This window comes from Sminthopsis crassicaudata, chromosome 1, assembly GCF_048593235.1.
Source record: "Sminthopsis crassicaudata isolate SCR6 chromosome 1, ASM4859323v1, whole genome shotgun sequence".
NCBI lineage: Eukaryota > Metazoa > Chordata > Mammalia > Dasyuromorphia > Dasyuridae > Sminthopsis > Sminthopsis crassicaudata.
Window position 1 is genome coordinate 350699859 of NC_133617.1, and position 19616 is coordinate 350719474.

General features: G+C 33.4%; 1 protein-coding gene across 4 annotated transcripts in view; it reads right to left on the reverse strand.

Moving 5' to 3' along the window:
* CEP72 (centrosomal protein 72) overlaps positions 1–19616 on the reverse strand; it is a 78139-nt gene that overhangs the window by 14104 nt on the left and 44419 nt on the right. For all 4 annotated transcript variants that reach the window (XM_074279198.1, XM_074279197.1, XM_074279199.1 and 1 more), the window contains 4 exons: positions 18152–18477; positions 15204–15339; positions 11238–11431; positions 1465–1591 (listed from right to left, as the gene is read on the reverse strand). In XM_074279198.1, the coding sequence (XP_074135299.1) occupies positions 1465–1591; positions 11238–11431; positions 15204–15339; positions 18152–18477 (783 nt within the window). The remainder of the gene's footprint in view (positions 1–1464; positions 1592–11237; positions 11432–15203; positions 15340–18151; positions 18478–19616) is intronic.

The following is a 19616-nucleotide window of genomic DNA, read 5'->3' on the forward strand; positions in this document are numbered from 1 at the left end:
GTGGGTAAGAAATTGATATTGGAAATTGAATGGAAGCACATCAACTCAGGAATGGCTGAACAAAATGTGGTATATGATTATGACAATACACTATCATGTTAAATGATGATCATGATGCTTTCAAAAAGAATCTTATAAAGCTTTACATAAATTGATACAAAATAAAGTGAGCAGAACCAGGAAAGTATTGTATACAGTAACAGGAATACTGTCCAATGATCAACTATGAATGATTTAGTAATTCTCATCAATACAAAGATCTAAAATGAATCTGAAGAGCACATGATGAAAAATGCTATCCATCTCCAGAGAAGAACTAATAGAATTTGAATGCAGATCGAAGCATCTGTTTTTTGATTTCTTTATTTTTGATGAGCAGGCTGATTTCAGAAAAGCCTGGAAAGACTTAAATGAACTGATGCTGAGTGAAGTGAGCAGAAACAGAACATTGTACACAATCATAATAAGATTATGTGATAGATTAGCACTTCTTCACAATATAATTATCCAAGATAATTCCAAAAGATTTAGGATGAAAAATGCCATCTGCATCCAGAGCAAGAATTATGGAGACTAAATGTAAACCAAAACATAGTATTTTCTTTTTTTTTTTTTCCTTTTGATCTGATTTTTCTTGCATAACATGACAAATATGGAAATATATTTAAAAGGATTGTACATGTACAACCTAAATCAGATTGCTTAGGGAGGGAGATAGGTAAGGTAGAAAGGAAGAAAAAATTTGGAACACGAAATTTTACAAAAATTAATGATGAAAACTATCTTTACGTGTATTTGGAAAAAATATTACTATATTTGTAAAAATGTTATTGAGAAAAAAAATTCCTTTATTTTTCTTGGTATTTTTGGTCTATGTTTTCTTTGAATGCACGCACATGTATAACCTTTATCAAATTGCTTGCCTTCTCAATGACAGAAAAGTGGAGGAAGATAAGATAAAATCTGAGATTCAAAATTTAAAAAAAACCCAAATATTAAAAATTGTTTCTAAAAATATTTTTTAAAAAAGAAAAAAATAATCTCTCATTTCTTCACTTTGACCTCTTCTTTCTTCTTTTCAAAAAATTTTAACCTTCTGCCTGCTTTTGAACACTTATGCTTAACTACATCATTTCAATAGAGCTAACTGCGCTGATATTATCCTGAAAAATAGTAGTATCCATATACTATTAATATACTTATAGACACAATTAAAAATGACATTAAGCAGTGTGTTTCTACATGCTGTTTTTTAACTTCTCTTGCCATATAATTTCAAGGCATGGTTCTTCCCAGATGAGTGTGTCAGTATGATATTATTTATGGTATTTAATCTTACCTGTGATTAAACATTAAAATCCAACTTATTAAAGACTAAATACTAAAAATAATTAAAATAAATATGGTAATGCCAAAATGGCTTCTTATAGCTAAGAAATATGGTTGAATGAACTTTAAACTCACCATTAATCTGCATAGTTAAAAAAGCCGAAGACTCTCCCTGTCTGGCATCTTGTTCCATATTTACCAAACGTGATTTCAAACTGTTATTTTCTTCCAATGACTTGCCTAATTGTTGTTTCAAGGTATCCTAATAACATAAAAATACACAGATAACAAAATTGACTAAACTGCTCTTAGGCATTAACAATATAAATATTATAATTTCTGAACCTAATGTCTTTTCACTATGCATATAACCCTCCATATTAAGGCATTACCACAATCAAATAATAGTCACTCCCTTCATAGAACTCTTTATTTAGTAATAAGGCATGTATTCAAATATAATAAACATTTGTACGTCAAAAATTCATTTAAAGTATTTTGTAAACAAGATACAAATTTGAGAGGCAGGTTACTCATGTCTTCATTCAAGTCACTGATAAAAACACCAAGAGCAAAGTTCCCTCCAGAATACCATCTACCATATTGCTATTGTTGAATGTGACAATATGAGGGCCTAGGGACAGACATATCAGAAGTTGATATGTGATGGCAGAAATGATATCTAGATCATCAACAGAAAAATAATTTTATCAAAATAGTAGATTTGTAGATACCATATACCCTAAGGTAAAGTCAAGGTGGGGACTTCCGGCCAAGATGGTGGCATGGAGGCAGACAGCTGCTTGAGCTCTGCGTTTTCTCTCAGAACTTACTTCATGACAAGCCTCGGAGTTAATGCTTGACCGAGAAAGAAATCCACAAATAATCACCCAGAGAAGACATCCTTGAAATTCACCAGAGAAATTCTGTGTTTGCTCGGGGGAGGGTCGAACAGACTGGGCGCAGACTGAGGGCAGGCAAGCCAGAGCGAGACAGGCAGCTCACACAGCTCAGACTGGAGGGGGAGGGGTAAGATCTCTGCTGTTTCTGTGAAAAAGCTTTTACCCCAGTGTGGATACTCCTCCTTGGCAGCAAGCCAGGAGCAGCCGGAGAGGGTGTAAACACCGGAGGTGAAGATTAAAACCCCAGAAAGCCAGAGTCTCTCAGAGCCCGGCCACCCCCAACCCCCACCTGGACTGACTCAGTGCGTTCTCAGAGCCTCAGAGCACAGACTCAGTACAGCCATCGCCGTCCTGTTAGTGCATCACTGCTGTCCTCCCCCCCAGTCTGTAGAGGAAGCCCATTAACACCATCCAGCCCCATCCCCTGCAAAACAGACCAATTGTTTCTCTTGTCAATTTGTTTTCTTCGATTCCCGCTCTGACAAAATGAACAAAAAATTCAAAAGGGCTCTAACCATTGACAGCTTCTGTGTGGAGAGAGAGCAGACTTCAAACACGGAGGAGACTAAAAACAGAGTGTCCCCAGAGGAATCCCCTAAGGGGGATATGAGCTGCTCCTCAATACAAAAGAATCTCATAGAGGAAATCAAAAAGGCTCTCACAAGAGAGCTGGAAGAGAAATGGGAAGCTTGGCAAGAGAGCCTGGAGAAGTCATCCCACGCATTTAAAGACAGAGTGCATAAAGAAATCAAATCATGGAGAAACAAAATTAGTGAATTGGAAAAGGTAAACAACTCCAAGGAAAAACAGGATTAGTTAAAATTAGTTTAAAAAATAAAATGGATAAAACGGAAAAAAATTCCATAGAAGATAAAAACTCAATTGGACAATTACAGAGATATAAAAAAAGTGAGTGAAGAAAATACATCATTGAAAATTAGACTGGAACAAGTAAAAATGAATGACTCAAGGAGAAACCAAGAGGGAGTCAAGCAAAACCAGAGAAATGAAAATTGAAAAGAATGTCAAGTACCTTATTAGAAAGACAACAGACCTGGAAAACAGATCCAGGAGAGACAATTTGAGAATAATCAGACTCCCTGAAAAATGTGAGGAAAAAAAGAGCTTGGACACTATTTTTGAGGAAATTATCAAAGAGAACTGCCCAGATGTTTTGGAACAGAGGGTAAAATAGACATTGAAAAAATTCATCAATCACCTACTGAAAGGGACCCTAAAGTCAAAACGCCAAGAAATATAGTGTCCAAGTTAAAGGATCATCAGACAAAGGATAAAATACTGGAAGCTGCTAGAAAAAAGCAATTCAGATATGGAGGAGCCACAATAAGGATAACCCAGGATCTAGCAGCGTCCACATTAAAAGAACGAAGGGCCTGGAACATGATATTCTGAAAGGCTAAGGAACTTGGTATGCAGCCAAATGCTTGGTACCCAGCAAAAATGAGCACCGTTTTCCAGGGAAGAAGATGGACATTTAACGAAATAAATGAATTCCATCTATTCTTGATGAAAAAACCAGATCTACATAAAATGTTTGATCTTCAAATACAGAACTTAAGAGATTTCTAAAAAGGTAAAAAGAAATCTTGAGAACTATACTTCTGTTATAAAAATATGTAAAGAACATATGTATAATTTGTCCTGGAAACTAGAGATAGAAAGGAAATTATATCATAAAAAAGTGTAAAGTGGTGGTACTACATCTCATGAAGAGGCAAAGGTAACTTATTATATCTGAGAGAAAGAAAGGAGGGAGATGAACATAGTGTGTATCAATAGACACATTCTATTTATGGTGAAACTTCTTCCACTTCATTGAAAAGTGAGAGGGAAAGAGTAAGCTAAGAGGAAGGGAATATAGAAATTGTGAGGAAAAGGGGTAAAATAAGGGAAGTAACTTTAAAGTGGGGGAGGGATACTAAAAAGGGAGGGCTGTGAAAAGCAAGTGGTGTTCACAAGTTTAATACTGGATAGAGGGGTAAGAGGGAAGGAAAGGAGAAAAGCATAAGCAGGGGTTAACAGGATGGCAAGCAATATAGAATTAGTCATTCTAACCATAAATGTGAATGGGGTAAACTCCCTCATAAAGAGGAAGCAGTTAGCAGATTGGATCAAAAGTCAGAATCCTACTAAATGTTGTTTACAGGAAACACACCTGAAACAGGGTGATACATTCAAACTAAAAGTAAAAGGGTGGAGCAGAATCTACTATGCTTCAAGCAAAGCCAAAAAAGCAGGGGTAGGCATCCTCATCTCAAATCAAGCAAAAACAAAAATTGATCTAATTAAAAGAGATAAGGAAGGGCATTATATCCTGCTAAAGGGTAGCATCAATAATGAAGCAGTATCAATATTAAACATATACAGACCAAGTATGCAGCATCTAAATTCTTAAAAGAGAAATTAAGAGAGCTGCAAGAAGAAATAGACAGCAAAACTATAATAGTGGGAGATCTCAACCTTGCACTCTCAGAATTAGATAAATCAAACCACAAAATAAATAAGAAAGAAGTCAAAGAGGTAAATAGAATACTAGAAAAGTTTGATATGATAGCTCTTTGGCGAAAGCCAAATGGAGACAGAAAGGAGTATACTTTCTTCTCAGCAGTTCATGGAACCTATACAAAAATTGACCATATACTAGGACATAAAAACCTCAAAATCAAATGCAGTAAGGCAGAAATAGTAAATGCATCCTTTTCAGACCACAATGCAATTAAAATTACATTTAATAAAAAGCCAGGTGAAAATAGACCAAAAAATAATTGGAAACTAAATAATCTTATACTAAAGAATGATTGGGTAAAACAGCAAATCATAGACATAATTAATAACTTCACCCAAGAAAATGACAATAATGAGACATCATACCAAAATGTGTGGGATACAGCCAAAGCAGTAATAAGGGGAAGCTTTATATCTCTACAAGCCTACTTGCATAAAAAGAAGAGAAAGAGAGGGCCAACGAATTGGGCTTACAACTAAAATTGCTAGAAAAGGAACAAATTAAAAACCCCCAGACAAACACAAAACTTGAAATTCTAAAATTAAAATGTGAGATTAATAAAATTGAAAATAAAAAAACTATTGAATTAATAAAACTAAAAGTTGGTTCTATGAAAAAAACCAACAAAATAGACAAACCCTTAGTAAACCTGATTTAAAAAAGGAAAGAGAAAAAGCAAATTGTTAGTCTTGAAAATGAAAAGGGAGAACTCGTCACTAATGAAGAGGAAATTAGAACAATAGTTAGGAGCTACTTTGCTCAACTTTATGCCAATAAATTCGATAACTTAAATGAAATGGAAAAATACCTTCAAAAATATAGCTTGCCCAGATTAACAGAGGAAGAAGTAAGTAGTCTAAATAGTTCCATCTCAGAAAAAGAAATAGAACAAGCTATTAACCAACTCCCTAAGAAAAAATCCCCAGGACCAGATGGATTTACATGTGAATTCTACCAAACATTTAAAGAACAACTAACTCCAATGCTATATAAACTATTTGAAAAAATAGGGATTGAAGGAGTCCTACCAAATTCCTTTTATGACACAGACATGGTACTGATACCTAAACCAGGTAGATCAAAAACTGAGAAAGAAAACTATAGACCAATCTCCTTAATGAATATTGATGCTAAAATCTTAAATAAGATATTAGCAAAAAAGACTTCAGAAAATCATCCCCAGGATAATACACTGTGATCAAATAGGATTTATACCAGGAATACAGGGCTGGTTTAATGTTAGGAAAACTATTAGTATAATTGACCATATTAATAATCAAATTAATAAAAACCATACGATCATCTCAATAGATGCAGAAAAAGCATTTGATAAAATCCAACATCCATTCCTACCTAAAATCGCTTGAGAGTATAGGAATAAATGGACTATTCCTTAAAATAATAACGAGCATATTTTTTAAACCGTCAGTAAACATCATATGTAATGGCGATAAACTAGAACCTTTCCCTGTAAGATCAGGAGTGAAACAAGGTTGCCCACTATCACCATTACTATTCAATATAATACTAGAAATGCTAGCCTTGGCAATAAGAGCCAAGAAAGAGATTCAAGGAATTAAAGGAAATCAAATTATCACTCTTTGCAGATGACATGATGGTATACTTAGAGAACCCCAAAGACTCTGCTAAAAAGCTATTAGAAATAATTCAGAATTTTAGCAAAGTTGCAGGATACAAAATAAATCCACATAAATCCTCAGCATTTTTATACATTACCAACACAATCCAACAGCAAGAGATACAAAGAGAAATTCCATTCAAAATAACGGTCGATAATATAAAATATTTGGGAATATATCTATCAAAGGAAAATCAGGAATTATATGAGCAAAACTACAAAACACTTGCCACACAGCTCTTTTTGTTGTAGCTAGAAACTGGAAGTTGAATGGATGTCCATCAATTGGAGAATGGTTGGGTAAATTGTGGTATATGAAGGTTATGGAATATTATTGCTCTGTAAGAAATGACCAGCAGGAGGAATACAGAGAGGCTTGGAGAGACTTAAATCAACTATTGCTGAGTGAAATGAGCAGAACCAGAAGATCACTATACACTTCAACAACAATACTGTATGAGGATGTATCTGATGGAAGTGGAAATCTTCAACATAAAGAAGATCCAACTCACTTCCAGTTGATCAATGATGGACAGAGGTAGCTACACCCAGAGAAATAACACTGGGAAGCGAATGTAAATTGTTAGCACTACTGTCTATCTACCCAGGTTACTTATACCTTCGGAAGCTAATAATTAATGTGCAACAAGAAAATGGTATTTATACACATATATTGTATCTAGGTTATATTGTAACACATGTAAAATGTATGGGATTACCTGCCATCGGGGGGAGGGAGTGGAGGGAGGGAGGGGATAATTTGGAAAAATGAATAAAAAAAACAAAAAAAAAAACACTTGCCACAAAAATAAAGTCAGATTTAAATAATTGGAAAGACATTAAGTGCTCTTGGATAGGCCGAGCGAATATAATTAAGATGACAATACTCCCTAAAGTAATCTATTTATTTAGTGCTATACTAATCAGACTCCCAAGAAACTATTTTAATGACCTAGAAAAAATAACAACAGAATTCATATGGAACAACAAAAGGTCGAGAATTTCAAGGGAAGTAATGAAAAAAAAAATTAAATGAAGGTGGTCTAGCTGTACCTGATCTGGAATTATATTATAAAGCAACAGTCACCAAAACCATTTGGTATTGGCTAAGAAATAGACTAGTTGATCAGTGGAATAGGTTAGGTTCACAGGGCAAAATAGTGAATAAAAATAGCAAACTAGTGTTTGACAAACCCAAAGATCCCAAATTTTGGGATAAGAATTCATTATTTGACAAACTGCTGGGAAAACTGGAAATTAGTATGGCAGAAACTAGGCATGGACCCACATTTAACACCACATACTAAGATAAGATCAAAATGGGTCCAAGATTTAGGCATAAAGAACGAAATCATAAATAAATTAGAGGAACATGGGATGGTTTACCTCTCGGACTTGTGGAGGAGGAAGGAGTTTGTGTCCAAGGGAGAACTAGAGACCATTATTGATCACAAAATATAACATTTTGATTACACCAAATTAAAAAGCTTCTGTACAAACAAAACTAATGCAAACAAGATTAGAAGGGAAATAACAAATTGGGAAAACATTTTTACAGTTAAAGATTCTGATAAAGGCCTCATCTCCAAAATATACAGAGAATTGACTTTAATTTATAAGAAATCAAGCCATTGTCCAATTGATAAATGGTCAAAGGATATGAACAGACAATTTTCAGATGATGAAATTGAAACTATTTCCACTTTCATATGAGTGGAGAAATGCAAATTAAGATAACTCTGAGATATCATTACACACCTGTCAGATTGGCTGAGATGACAGGAACAAATAATGATCAATGTTGGAGGGGATGTGGGAAAACTGGGTCACTAATACATTGTTGGTGGATTTGTGAAAGAATCCAACCATTCTGGAGAGCAATCTGGAATTATGCCCAAAAAGTTATCAAAATGTGCATACCCTTTGACCCAGCAGTGCTATTCCTGGGCTTATACCCCAAGGAAATACTAAAGAAGGGAAAGGGACCTGTATGTGCCAAAATGTTTGTGGCAGCCCTTTTCATAGTGGCTAGAAACTGGAAAATGAATGATGTCCATCAATTGGAGAATGGTTGGGTAAATTATGGTATATGAATGTTATGGAATATTATTGTTCTGTAAGAAATGACTAACAGGAGGAATACAGAGAGGCTTGGAGAGACATCAACTGATGCTGAGTGAAATGAACAGAACTAGAAGATCATTATACACTTCAACAATGATAATGTATGAGGATGTATTCTGATGGAAGTGGATATCTTCAACATAGAGAAGAGCTAATCCAATTCCAATGGATCAATGATGGACAGAATCAGCTACATTCAGAAAAGGAACACTGGGAAATGAGTATAAACTGTGAGCACTGTTTTGTTTTGTTTTGTTTTTCTTCCCAGATTATTTTTAGCTTCCGAATACAGTTCTTCCTTTGCAACAACAACAACAAAATTCAGTTCTGCACATATATATTGTACCTAGGATATACTATAAGATATTTAATATGTATGGGAATGCCTGCCATCTAGGGGAGGGGGTGGAGGGAAGGAGTGGAAAAATTTGGAACAGAAGGGAGTACAACAGATAATGTTGTAAAAAAAAAAAAAAATTACCTATGCATATGTACTGTCAAAGAAAATGTTATAATTATAATTTTTTTTTTAAAAAGTCAAGGAAAGATCAGATTTAGAGGATTTCAGAACACAAGCAAAATTCTAAATCCATGCATTTTAAGTGTTTGGTGTCAGCCACAAAAACTTGATCAAGAAGTACAGTCTAAAGGTCAGTATCTAGAAGCTCAAGATTGGGTATTTTTCCTCTGTCCTGTGACTGAGATCAATTTGCTTTTATCTGGAGAGGTATCTCCCCCCATAGCTGAACTTTTACTTCACACTGTCAAGAGTTTAATGGGCAGAGATCCCAATTCAGGAACACGTTCACATACACCTTTATATTGAAAGTATAATAGCTAACAGTGATGGATGAGGTAGAATGGATGATGGTTCATATGACTGACTGACAAGGGGTAAAGATCAGACCAAACAAAATTCAGGGGTCTTCCCTTTCAATTAAGTCTTTAGTGATACACTAGATGGAGAAAACCCAGATGATTCCAGATATAAATCACAAGTTACTAATACTTGCTTTCCTATAGATAAGAAGAAAGTTTAAAGGTTTATAAGACTCTGTGTTATAGAGAATCTAAGTCTACATTTGGCTATTTTAATGGCTCTAATTTATTAAACTATTCTTAAGTCTGACTTTTTTGAGGGGAAATTAAAACAGGTTGTAGATTTGCAAGATTTAAAGTGGATTTTCCAGTAATACTTATCTTTAGATGCATATGATCTTAAGAGTTCATGAAGATTTCTGGTACCTGAAGGTACCAAGGACTGACCAGATTAAATCACTAGACTTTTGAAGCTATAAACTTTCAAAAGTAGCTAGTCATTACATTATGTTCAAGAAACAATTGCTTTCATGCTATCAGACTGATTGCTACTAAAAAGATCACATTGGGTGGGACACATGATTATCCTTAATCCAGAATTACCCATCATAAGTTTAACAATCCCTTTAATAAGGTTGGGTAGAGCACAAATGGTTTCCACTGTGAAACAGAAATGGTACATCAAAAACCATGCTTGATGCAATGCTTTTTAGATATTATTAGTACAGTGAGATGGTATAATAAAGCACTGGACCTGGATTCAGGAAACCTGAATTCAAATTCTATCTCAGAAATTTGATAGCTGTGTGACATTGGGCAAATAATTTAACTGTTGTTTCAGTTTCCAGAATTGCAAAAAGGGAATAATAATGGCACCTACTTATCAAGGTTGCTGTGAGGATCAAATGAAAAAAGATTTGTTAAGTGTTTATCAAAGGCTTGGACATAGCAGTTGCTATATGATGTTATTACTGGTATTATTAGTATTATTATTGGTATTATTAATAGTATTATCAGTATCTTTCATGAACAACTTGTGACATTGCTTGAGGTTGAGACCTTTTAATCACCATTCTTGAGATTTATTCTTGTTTATCAATGTCTTTCTTAAACACAAAGTCTATCCCTTGATGGGTACCAGAAATGACTGTCATAAAAGCAAAAGGCATTTAAAAAAAAAACAAAAAACTTTTAAACAAAATAAGAGAAAACTGTAAGGCCTAGAAAGTGCAATATGAACATCTAACTTGAAAATGGATGGCAAGAAGTCTGTATAGAGTCAGGTCTCTAATCCAGAGCATTTAAAGAATGATTGACCTAGATAATTAACTTCTTTAACAAAGTACTATTTCCTATGCAGTTGTACAAATTCAGAAAAATGGTCGTCTTTTGCAGAAATGCAAACAAGTAAGCTGTTAGTATCTATCAGTATCTACTTTATCTACCTCCCACAAAGGAACTCAATTTTTCCATATCTATGCCAGGAAGCCATTGAGAGGGAAGAAAACCAATATCTGGAATCCTCTGGAAAATGGGATACATTTTCCCACAGAAATAATGGTACATAATAGTTATGATTGAAAAAATACCATTATATAAATATATCAGGTAGAATATGAGCTAAACAAGCTTTTGTGTACTGACCTGAGAAACTTATTGCGATTTATATTGTATCTTTAGAGAAATGTGTTCCAAGTTACACAAACCAATTTAAACAAGCTTTTCAAATATAATCCTTTCATAAGTTAAATGTTATTTGAACTTCAATGTAGTCAGACTTGGAAATAATGCAATAGAATTATAACTTCCTGTGATATTATTCTTCTATTAATTATTCTTCTCTTAATGCATCCAATCATTCACCCCACACATCTAAGAATTAACATGCATAGCTCACCATCTCCTGAAGTGTATTATTTAATTCCAACATCAGCCCACTAATCCTTCTATTGTACTGCTGTTCTTGTTCAGCAAGATTTTGTAAGGCTTCACTTTCTAAAATCAAGTGATTAATTTTTTCATTCATGATTGATGAATTGTCTTCATTGGATACGGATGTTTGCATAGAAGACAAAACATGTCTTGCCTGACCTGAGATTAAAAAGCAAGTGTGAAAGTTATTTAAGGATGAAAGATCAATATCACAAATGTATTTTAAATATTTCAGGGTACTTTTTAAAAAAACAATTCTACTATAAATGGAATATTGCATAAATACTAAATTTTGCATAGCATCATCTATAACAGAGTGTGTTAACACTGATATATATGGTCAATGCAGAAAGCAATCTATCTACATCTGCTTATCCTTACATTTCTTATTTATGCCTCTCTCAAATTTTCCAGAGAAGATCTATCCAGAACATTAGGCATGTAAAAAAAAATTTTTTTATGGTTACCAACATTTTGTATATCCATCTTTTATCCTTACTCTTATTTCATGACAAGCTCACCCCTTATTCTAGTTATGTCTTTAATGCTGTCTTTCATGCTATTTCTCTCAAAAGCATACTTCATAATATATTTCTACTAACAACTATTATGGCTCTCTATTATCTTGTGTGTCAATAAAGATCTGCACTCATTTGAATTTTGTGGCCTTTCATGAATGACAGCTATATTGTATCACTAGTACTTTTTTTTTTTTTCCCTGAGGGTAGGGGGAATGAAGGGAGGGGCCCTGCAGCAATCAGTTGTAAATTGACCAGTGTCAAACAACTAGTAGTTTCTGAGGCTGGATTTGAACTCAGGTCCTCCTGATTCGAAGGCCAGTATTCTATCCACACCACCACCTAGTTGATCTTGCATCATTAGCATTGAAAAGAAGAGGTTTTAGGTTAGGAAAATGTTTGGGATAATTGAAAAACACTGCACAATTTCTAATCTGTTCTCTTCTTCCTATTTAACTGTAGACTTGGCTCACTATATAATTGCTGAGCCATTTCAAGATACATGTTCTAGAAAACTATTTTGTTGAAGATTATAAGTTGTTATGTTAACAAAAACCCTAAAAATGTTTGTAGTATTTGAACCAGAGACTCCATTGTAAGCCCCAAGGAAGCCTTGGATAAGAAATTTATGCCATAATATGGGCAGTGTATAAAGTGCTTATTCACTCCACTTCTCCTTTATGTATTAGATCATATCTATTCAGTAAGTAAAGACTTCAGTGAGGTGGAGCTTGGGATAAACTGGGACTTGATATAGTCAGCACAATGTCCTTTACATTTAGTAGCATCTAGAGCTGCTCACACATTTTTAATCCATACTCCACACAGCCACCAGTGAATTGTAGAGGCCTGACCTTCTTATACCCCTTCAAGATATTCATAAGCTCAAATATAATTTGGATTCAAATACTCTTATTACCTCTGATGTTTTTCTAGTATTACTGTTACAGGTATTATTTCTAGAACTACATTAAGTAACAGTACTGATAATAGATATTTTTATTTTGTAGATTTCTAATCTTCATTATATGTAGTTTTGATAAATATTACTTATCCTTATTTCTATACTTGCTAGTGTTTTTTAAAATAAGTTTTTATTAATATCTTCTGTTTCTTCCATCAACATGGTAATCCCAAGTATTGCTCCCTTCCCACAGAACCATCTCATATCAAACAAGATTAAAAAAAAAAAAATCAACACAACTGATTATATTGAAAAAGTATGAAAACATACAATGTGTAACATTTGTATACTTCTCACACCCACAAAAGTGTGGACTAGAGTGTCTTCTCATAAGATTTTCTTTTGATCTTTTTAATTCTATTACATTCATTTTTTTTTTCTGTATATGTTGTTCAATTTACATTGTTGTAGTTATGTGTATGCTGTTTTCTTGGCTTAACTTACTCACTTTGTATAAGTTTTTGTAGATCTTTCCAAGATTCTCTGTATTCATCACATAAATCATTTTTTGAAGCACAGTAATACCTTATTACTTTCATATACCACAATTTGTTTAACACTTCCCCAATCAATGGACATCTGCTTTGTTTCAATTCTTTGCTATCACTTGCTATCACAAAAAAATTCTATCATCAATATTTTGGCATACACAGGAACTTTATTCTTTTCCAAGGCTTCCCTATGGTGTAAGCTCAGTAATGGAGTCTCTGGTACAAAGGCTATAAACATTTCTGGTGTTTTTGTTAATACACTAAAACAGATATTGTTTTGTCAAAAGCTTTTTCAGAATCAATTTAATTAAGTGAAAGTATCACTTTATTATTAATAGGGACTATAAGTACTTGAAAGACAAGTTAACTGAATTGTTTGGAAACAGAAAATAAAATTATATTAATGAAGTACCTCAATGTACCCCTTTCAGACTTAAAAAAAAAAAAATCAATTTTGTAACCCCTCATGGCAAAGTATCTTCTGCAAAGCTTTTCTTAGACTAGTTATGCTATTACTCTCTTCTGGGTTTATATTTGGGTTTCTTTCAGTTCATGATTACTACTTTTATCATGGTCAATTTTTGTAAAAGGTTCAGGTATATGTAAAGTAATTTCTGCTCCTATTCAGTAATCACCAGGGGATCCATCACCTCCAACCTTTTCTGAAGTTCTACTCGGGGCATTAACTTCCTTTTTTCTATTGTTGTTATAGCAGTACTTAGACTTTCTTGGTATAAAAGGAATGCATTTAATATTTGCATTTATTTTTTATGGTGCCTTTAAGTATAATGTAGTATTCCAGCTTATCTTTTATCATGTCTGTTGTTACTATTGCTCTATTTTGTAATGAAGATTATTAGCCCTGCTTTGAGTTGACTTGTATTTAATTTTTTTCCTAGATATATAAACATATGACAATTTATATATATATATATATATATATATATATATATATATATATATATATATAGTGTGTATATGTTTAAATTCTGCATATAGAAGAGTTCCTTACAAGAAGGAAATACATCATTCACCCTATATTTGTATCCTCAGTTTCTAGCATAGTCCCCTAACAGATATTGGGAATTTATTTAACAAATACTTGTTCACTGACTAATTTTTTTTTTTACTGGCAAATTCTTTTTACCTTCTGGTTCATTTACAAGACTATAAATTGATATGTTCCAATTCCAGTAATACTGACATATAGTTTCTGGACAACAATCTTATTTTTAGAGTAACAAAAGTTATTGTTTATATATGGCAACAGTACCTTCTGTGCCCTTTTCTGCCTCTCTACCATGACCTCAGAATGAAGAGATAAGCACTGCACAGTACTGAATTACTTTGTACTCTTGTTTCATTAGTTGATATCACAAAAGTATTCATCATTCTATAGTTAACCTACTAGTGATAAGCACTTCTTACCTTAGCTAAACTTAGTCCACAGATTTATTACATTACTTAATTAGTCCATATCTGAACAATCCGCAATTTGGCAAAACCTCTATGGATAAAGTCTTGGAAATTACAGAGCAATTCTATACCAGAATGAATCATGGAATATAAATTTCATGGATGTAAGAGCAGTAGTCATAATTTTAAATAAATAAATAAATAGAGTAAGAAAGGAAATAAGCACAGGTCCTACATGAAATATAGATTTGTAATAAGTAAACCTTAGCATAGTTTTATGGCTCTTCAATCACCATTTGGCCCTATCAGTCTCCTCAAATGTCTCATAAAATAAAAATGTACATAATATCTTCACTTATAGAATACAATTTTGTGAATTTGAACAATAAATCCTTCAAATGGTACCCCCCAAGGAGCAAGTAGAATTAATGTGCTTTTAAGAATCCAACAATCAAATAATTATATGGTCTGGCCTAAAGCTGGGCTTGTCTATTCCCACAATTATATTAAGCATTATGTTTGCTTCTTTTGTTTTTACTTACAAATAAAGTTCTCATTGGATTGTAGAGATTTACGACCATTCCAATATTTATCCACTAAGTCCAAAAGAGTATCCAACAGTGCTATTTCAAACACATCCTTATTCATTGTCTGTGTTGCTGAATGAGATTTCGACACCTGAATTGGAAAGTAAGATTATGAAATTTTTTATTTCATGAAAAACCAAATGTACTATTATAAACTAATATTTAAATTATAGCATTTATTGTTAAACTTGTTTCTCAAAAAAAGTGTTCTCTCTAGTAGCTGATGCCACCAAAATCGTTATTACTATATCACTCTAGTTATGGGGAAGTTTTTTGGCTTAAGATGACTTCCATAAAGCCATGATATAGACAGAGAAGAAGTTATACCTCCATCCTATTTTATATAGTCACTGGAAATTCTCCACTTCTTTTTATAAAGATCATTTGAAGAAGCAAAAATGTTAAGCCTTAGACAAGGGAAAGGTAAAATAACCTTTACCAGTTGTTTAAAATGATTTATCTTCTAAGAAAGGCACTTCTTTTAAGAACCTGTAAATATTTGCTGTTTTTCTACACAAGCATCCCCTATCTATTGGTGCTATTAATGGCTTTGAGTTGAAGCCATATGGGGAGGGAGTCAAGGCAAGAACAGTGGTCATAGGCCTATAGGACCTAATTTAAATTCTCAACAGAAAATCAAGTTTTTGGTCCCTGAAAGACAGGAATGAAAGAAAAGAAAGGCTTAAGAAACTGAGTTAGGGAAATCCAAAACTTTGAGACATTTGTATTTTAGGGCTGGGAGGAGGGAAGTCTGTTTCTTTAGTCACTTTTCACGATAACTGTCCCAAATTCTACTGTAATACACTAAAAAATATACCTTGAAATGTCATAAAATCATAGGATCAATGAATTAGAGTAGAAGGAACCTGAGTATTCAATTTATCTATTTCAATCTCCTCATTTTGTAAATGAAGACTGAAACCCAAAGAAACTAAGTCATTTACTCAAGGTCAGAAAGGTAAATCAAGAACAGAGTCAAGATTCAAAGTCAGATCTTTTGATTTCAAATCCAAGAAGAGTTAACTAATATAGTGAAAACAACTTGAAACCATGTGAAAAGAAGCAACCAGGGATTTTTTGCTTTGAAAAAAAAGAATAGAGAATGAAACCTAAGGGGCAGCTAATAATCACATGACTATTATGTGGAAGAGGGATCACCTATGGCAGCTGGTTCTGTTCTATCCGACCAGAACATATAAATAATGGAAAAAGAGAATTTAGCTCAACAAAAGGAAATATTTCCTAAAAAACAGAACTGTTCAAACATAGAATGATGACAATGATAGTAATAATTCATGTTTACATAGCATTTGAATTTTTAAAAAGTGTCTTTGTCAGACCAGTCATATAAGGAATACAGTAAAAGTATTATTATCCCCAGGTTAATTTCTAAGTAACTAAAAATAGTGAGTGGCAAAGCTTCAAGGGTTCAATATACTTACTGACTACAAAAATCATGCAATATAGTGCTGCTGCTTGTGGAACTGCTAAAGGAGCAGAGTTTCCCATTGCTGTAATTGTTGTTATTCAATTGTTCGTCACTTTTCAGTTGGGTCCAACTCTTCAAGACCCCATTTCTTTGGGGGAAGGGAGAGTTTCTTAACAAAGATAATAGAGTAGCTTGACATTTCCTTTTCTAGTCCATTCTATTATGAAGAACTGAGGCAAAAAGGATTAAATGAGTTCCCCAGGTTCATACTATAAGTGTCTTGAGGACAGATTTGAACTCAAGAAGATGTGTCTTCTTAACTCCAGGCCTGGTGCTCTGCTGACTGTACCAACTAGCTGACTATTTCTGTTACCAAAGGTCTTTAAGTAAAAGCTGGATGACCACTTACTGATGATGCTGTATAGGTGATTCATTTTTTGGTGAGGAATTAGACTAGTCACGTGAAATTCTCTTTCAATTCTAAGGAGAACCTGACACCCAAAAGGCTCTACTAAATGAACTTAGGTACAATAAGTACTAGAAATCGACTGGAAGGGGTAACCAAATTCCTAAGTTAAAGTCAATGAGAAATAGCCTAAACTTTTACCAGAGTAAAAATTTATCTAGCTAACGGAATCACCTGATCATAGGATTAGTTTTGAAGCTAATAGATCATTTCCCCTCTCATTTTATAGAAACTAAGGCCTAAAGTTTACATAGAAGTAAAGAGTAAAGTTGTAAGAGCACTGTTTTCTCAGACTAAGACAACTATGTTCAAGGATACAAATGAGTCAAGGGGAAAAATATCAACAAAAAACAGCCAAACCCCAGGGAATACTACTGAACAGTGGGGGCTAAGGCATTCCTTTTATAACTGAACCAGTCTTTGCAGGACTCTGACAGTGACAGAGATGACTCTGCCATCATGTGGGAGAAATGACTGCATCACAACTTTGACCATAAGGGATTCGTAAAAGCAAATACTAAAATCACCTATATAATCTCTATTATTATACTTCTCTTTTAACAATTTCATACTGGGGGCGGCTAGGTGGCGCAGTGGATAGAGCACCAGCCTTGAATTCAGGAGGACCCAAGTTCAAATCTGGTCTCAGACACTTAACACTTCCTAGCTATGTGATCCTGGGCAAGTCACTTAACCCCAGCCTAAAAAAAAAAAAAAACCAATTTCACACTGTAGGAAATATTTTGAAGCAGAGGAAGAAGTTTCTAAGGAATATATAAAAGCATCATAACAAAAACTAATTTTTAAAATGTTTAGCAAGCTATATTATAGAGCTAAATATACGTTAAGTTAACATTAAATATTTAATGACACTTAAAGGAAAACAATATTCTATGGTCAATAAATAGAAAAAATGAACATTTAACATCCAATGATTATAAAATAAAAATTTAAGAGTCCTATTGAATAAAAATATTTCTGCCACAATTATCACATCTTTTGGATTACCTCTTTGAGAGATGCATTTATGTTTTTAGTCCTTGACTGTTCAGATCTATCAGGCTCAGATCTATCAAAGTTAGAAAAGCTTTTGTCATTTTTTCTTTCGATTTCCATTTTTCTTTCTACTTCTTGATTGAAAATACTCTCATCAGCACTGGGTAATCTATTACTTCTTTCCAAAAGATCCTGACAATTCTCTTCCTGAATTGACTGCAATCTTCTATTAAGCATTTTTCTTTTATATATTACTCCAGACGTAGCTAAAGTTTTTAGCATCTTTTGAGCTGATGTAACTTTCTTCTGTTCAGGATTATTGAATGGTCCCTCTATACCTGTTGATTTTATAAAGTAAAGAGCAAATGATTATATTCCCTAAGACCATTAGTTCTGGTTCTAGTTCAAATTAACATCATCATTCAAAAATAACAATTAAAAGAAATTAAGGCTTTAACATTTGTACTAATAGAATGTTCTGTTTTCTTAATAAAGTTTTATGTTCACAAATCTTTAGTATATGTAAAAACTGAGAAATCTGAATGATACAAAAATTTATAATTAGTTTCACTATGAAAATACTTTTAATAAGGTATATGTTTTAACTGCAATCTTGATGTCTCAACTCAATTTTCACTTATTCTAGAGATCCAATTCATTGTCAAGCCTTTTTTGACTTTCAATGCTTTCTTTAATAGTTCTCTTTGTCTTTACTTACAGTTACAAGTCTAGTTCAGATTCCCAGCATTTCTTGTTTGCACTATTGCAATAGCCTCCTAAATGGCCCTTCTGACTCAAAGTTTGCCCTCACTTTAATCTAATGATCACTCAGGAGGCAAGGGGTTTTCCTACAGCAAAGATCTGGACATATAACCCTGCTCAAATCAAGGGACTCCAGTGGCTACCCAATTACTTCTAAGATCAAATATAAACTTCTCTGTACAGCATTTAAATTTCTTTGTTAGCTGAAGTCTTCCTAGCTTGAGGCCTCTCACACCTTACTTTCTACAAAGTCTATGATCCATTTACTTGTGCTTCTTGAAAACAATATTCTTCCTCAATTGCTTGTGGGTATACTGAGCTAATATAATAAAAATGACACCTACTTAAATTAATCTACTTATTCAGTGCTATACTAATCAAACTGCCAAAAAATACTTCATAGAGCTAAAAAATTTATAATACAACATCTGGAAGAACAAAAGGTCAAGAATATCAATGAAAATGAAAAAAAAAATGCAAAAGCAGATAGCCTAGACATACCAGACCTAAAACTATATTATAAAGTGGCAGTGATCAAAATCATTTGGTACTGGTTAAGAAATGGAGTAGTGGATCAGTGGAATAGATTAGGTACACAAGATGCAATAGTTAATAAGTATAATAACTTAGTGTTTTATAAACCCAAAGATTCAAGCTTATGGGATAAGAACTCACTGTTTAACAAAATTGCTGGGAAAAGTAGAAAATAGTTTGA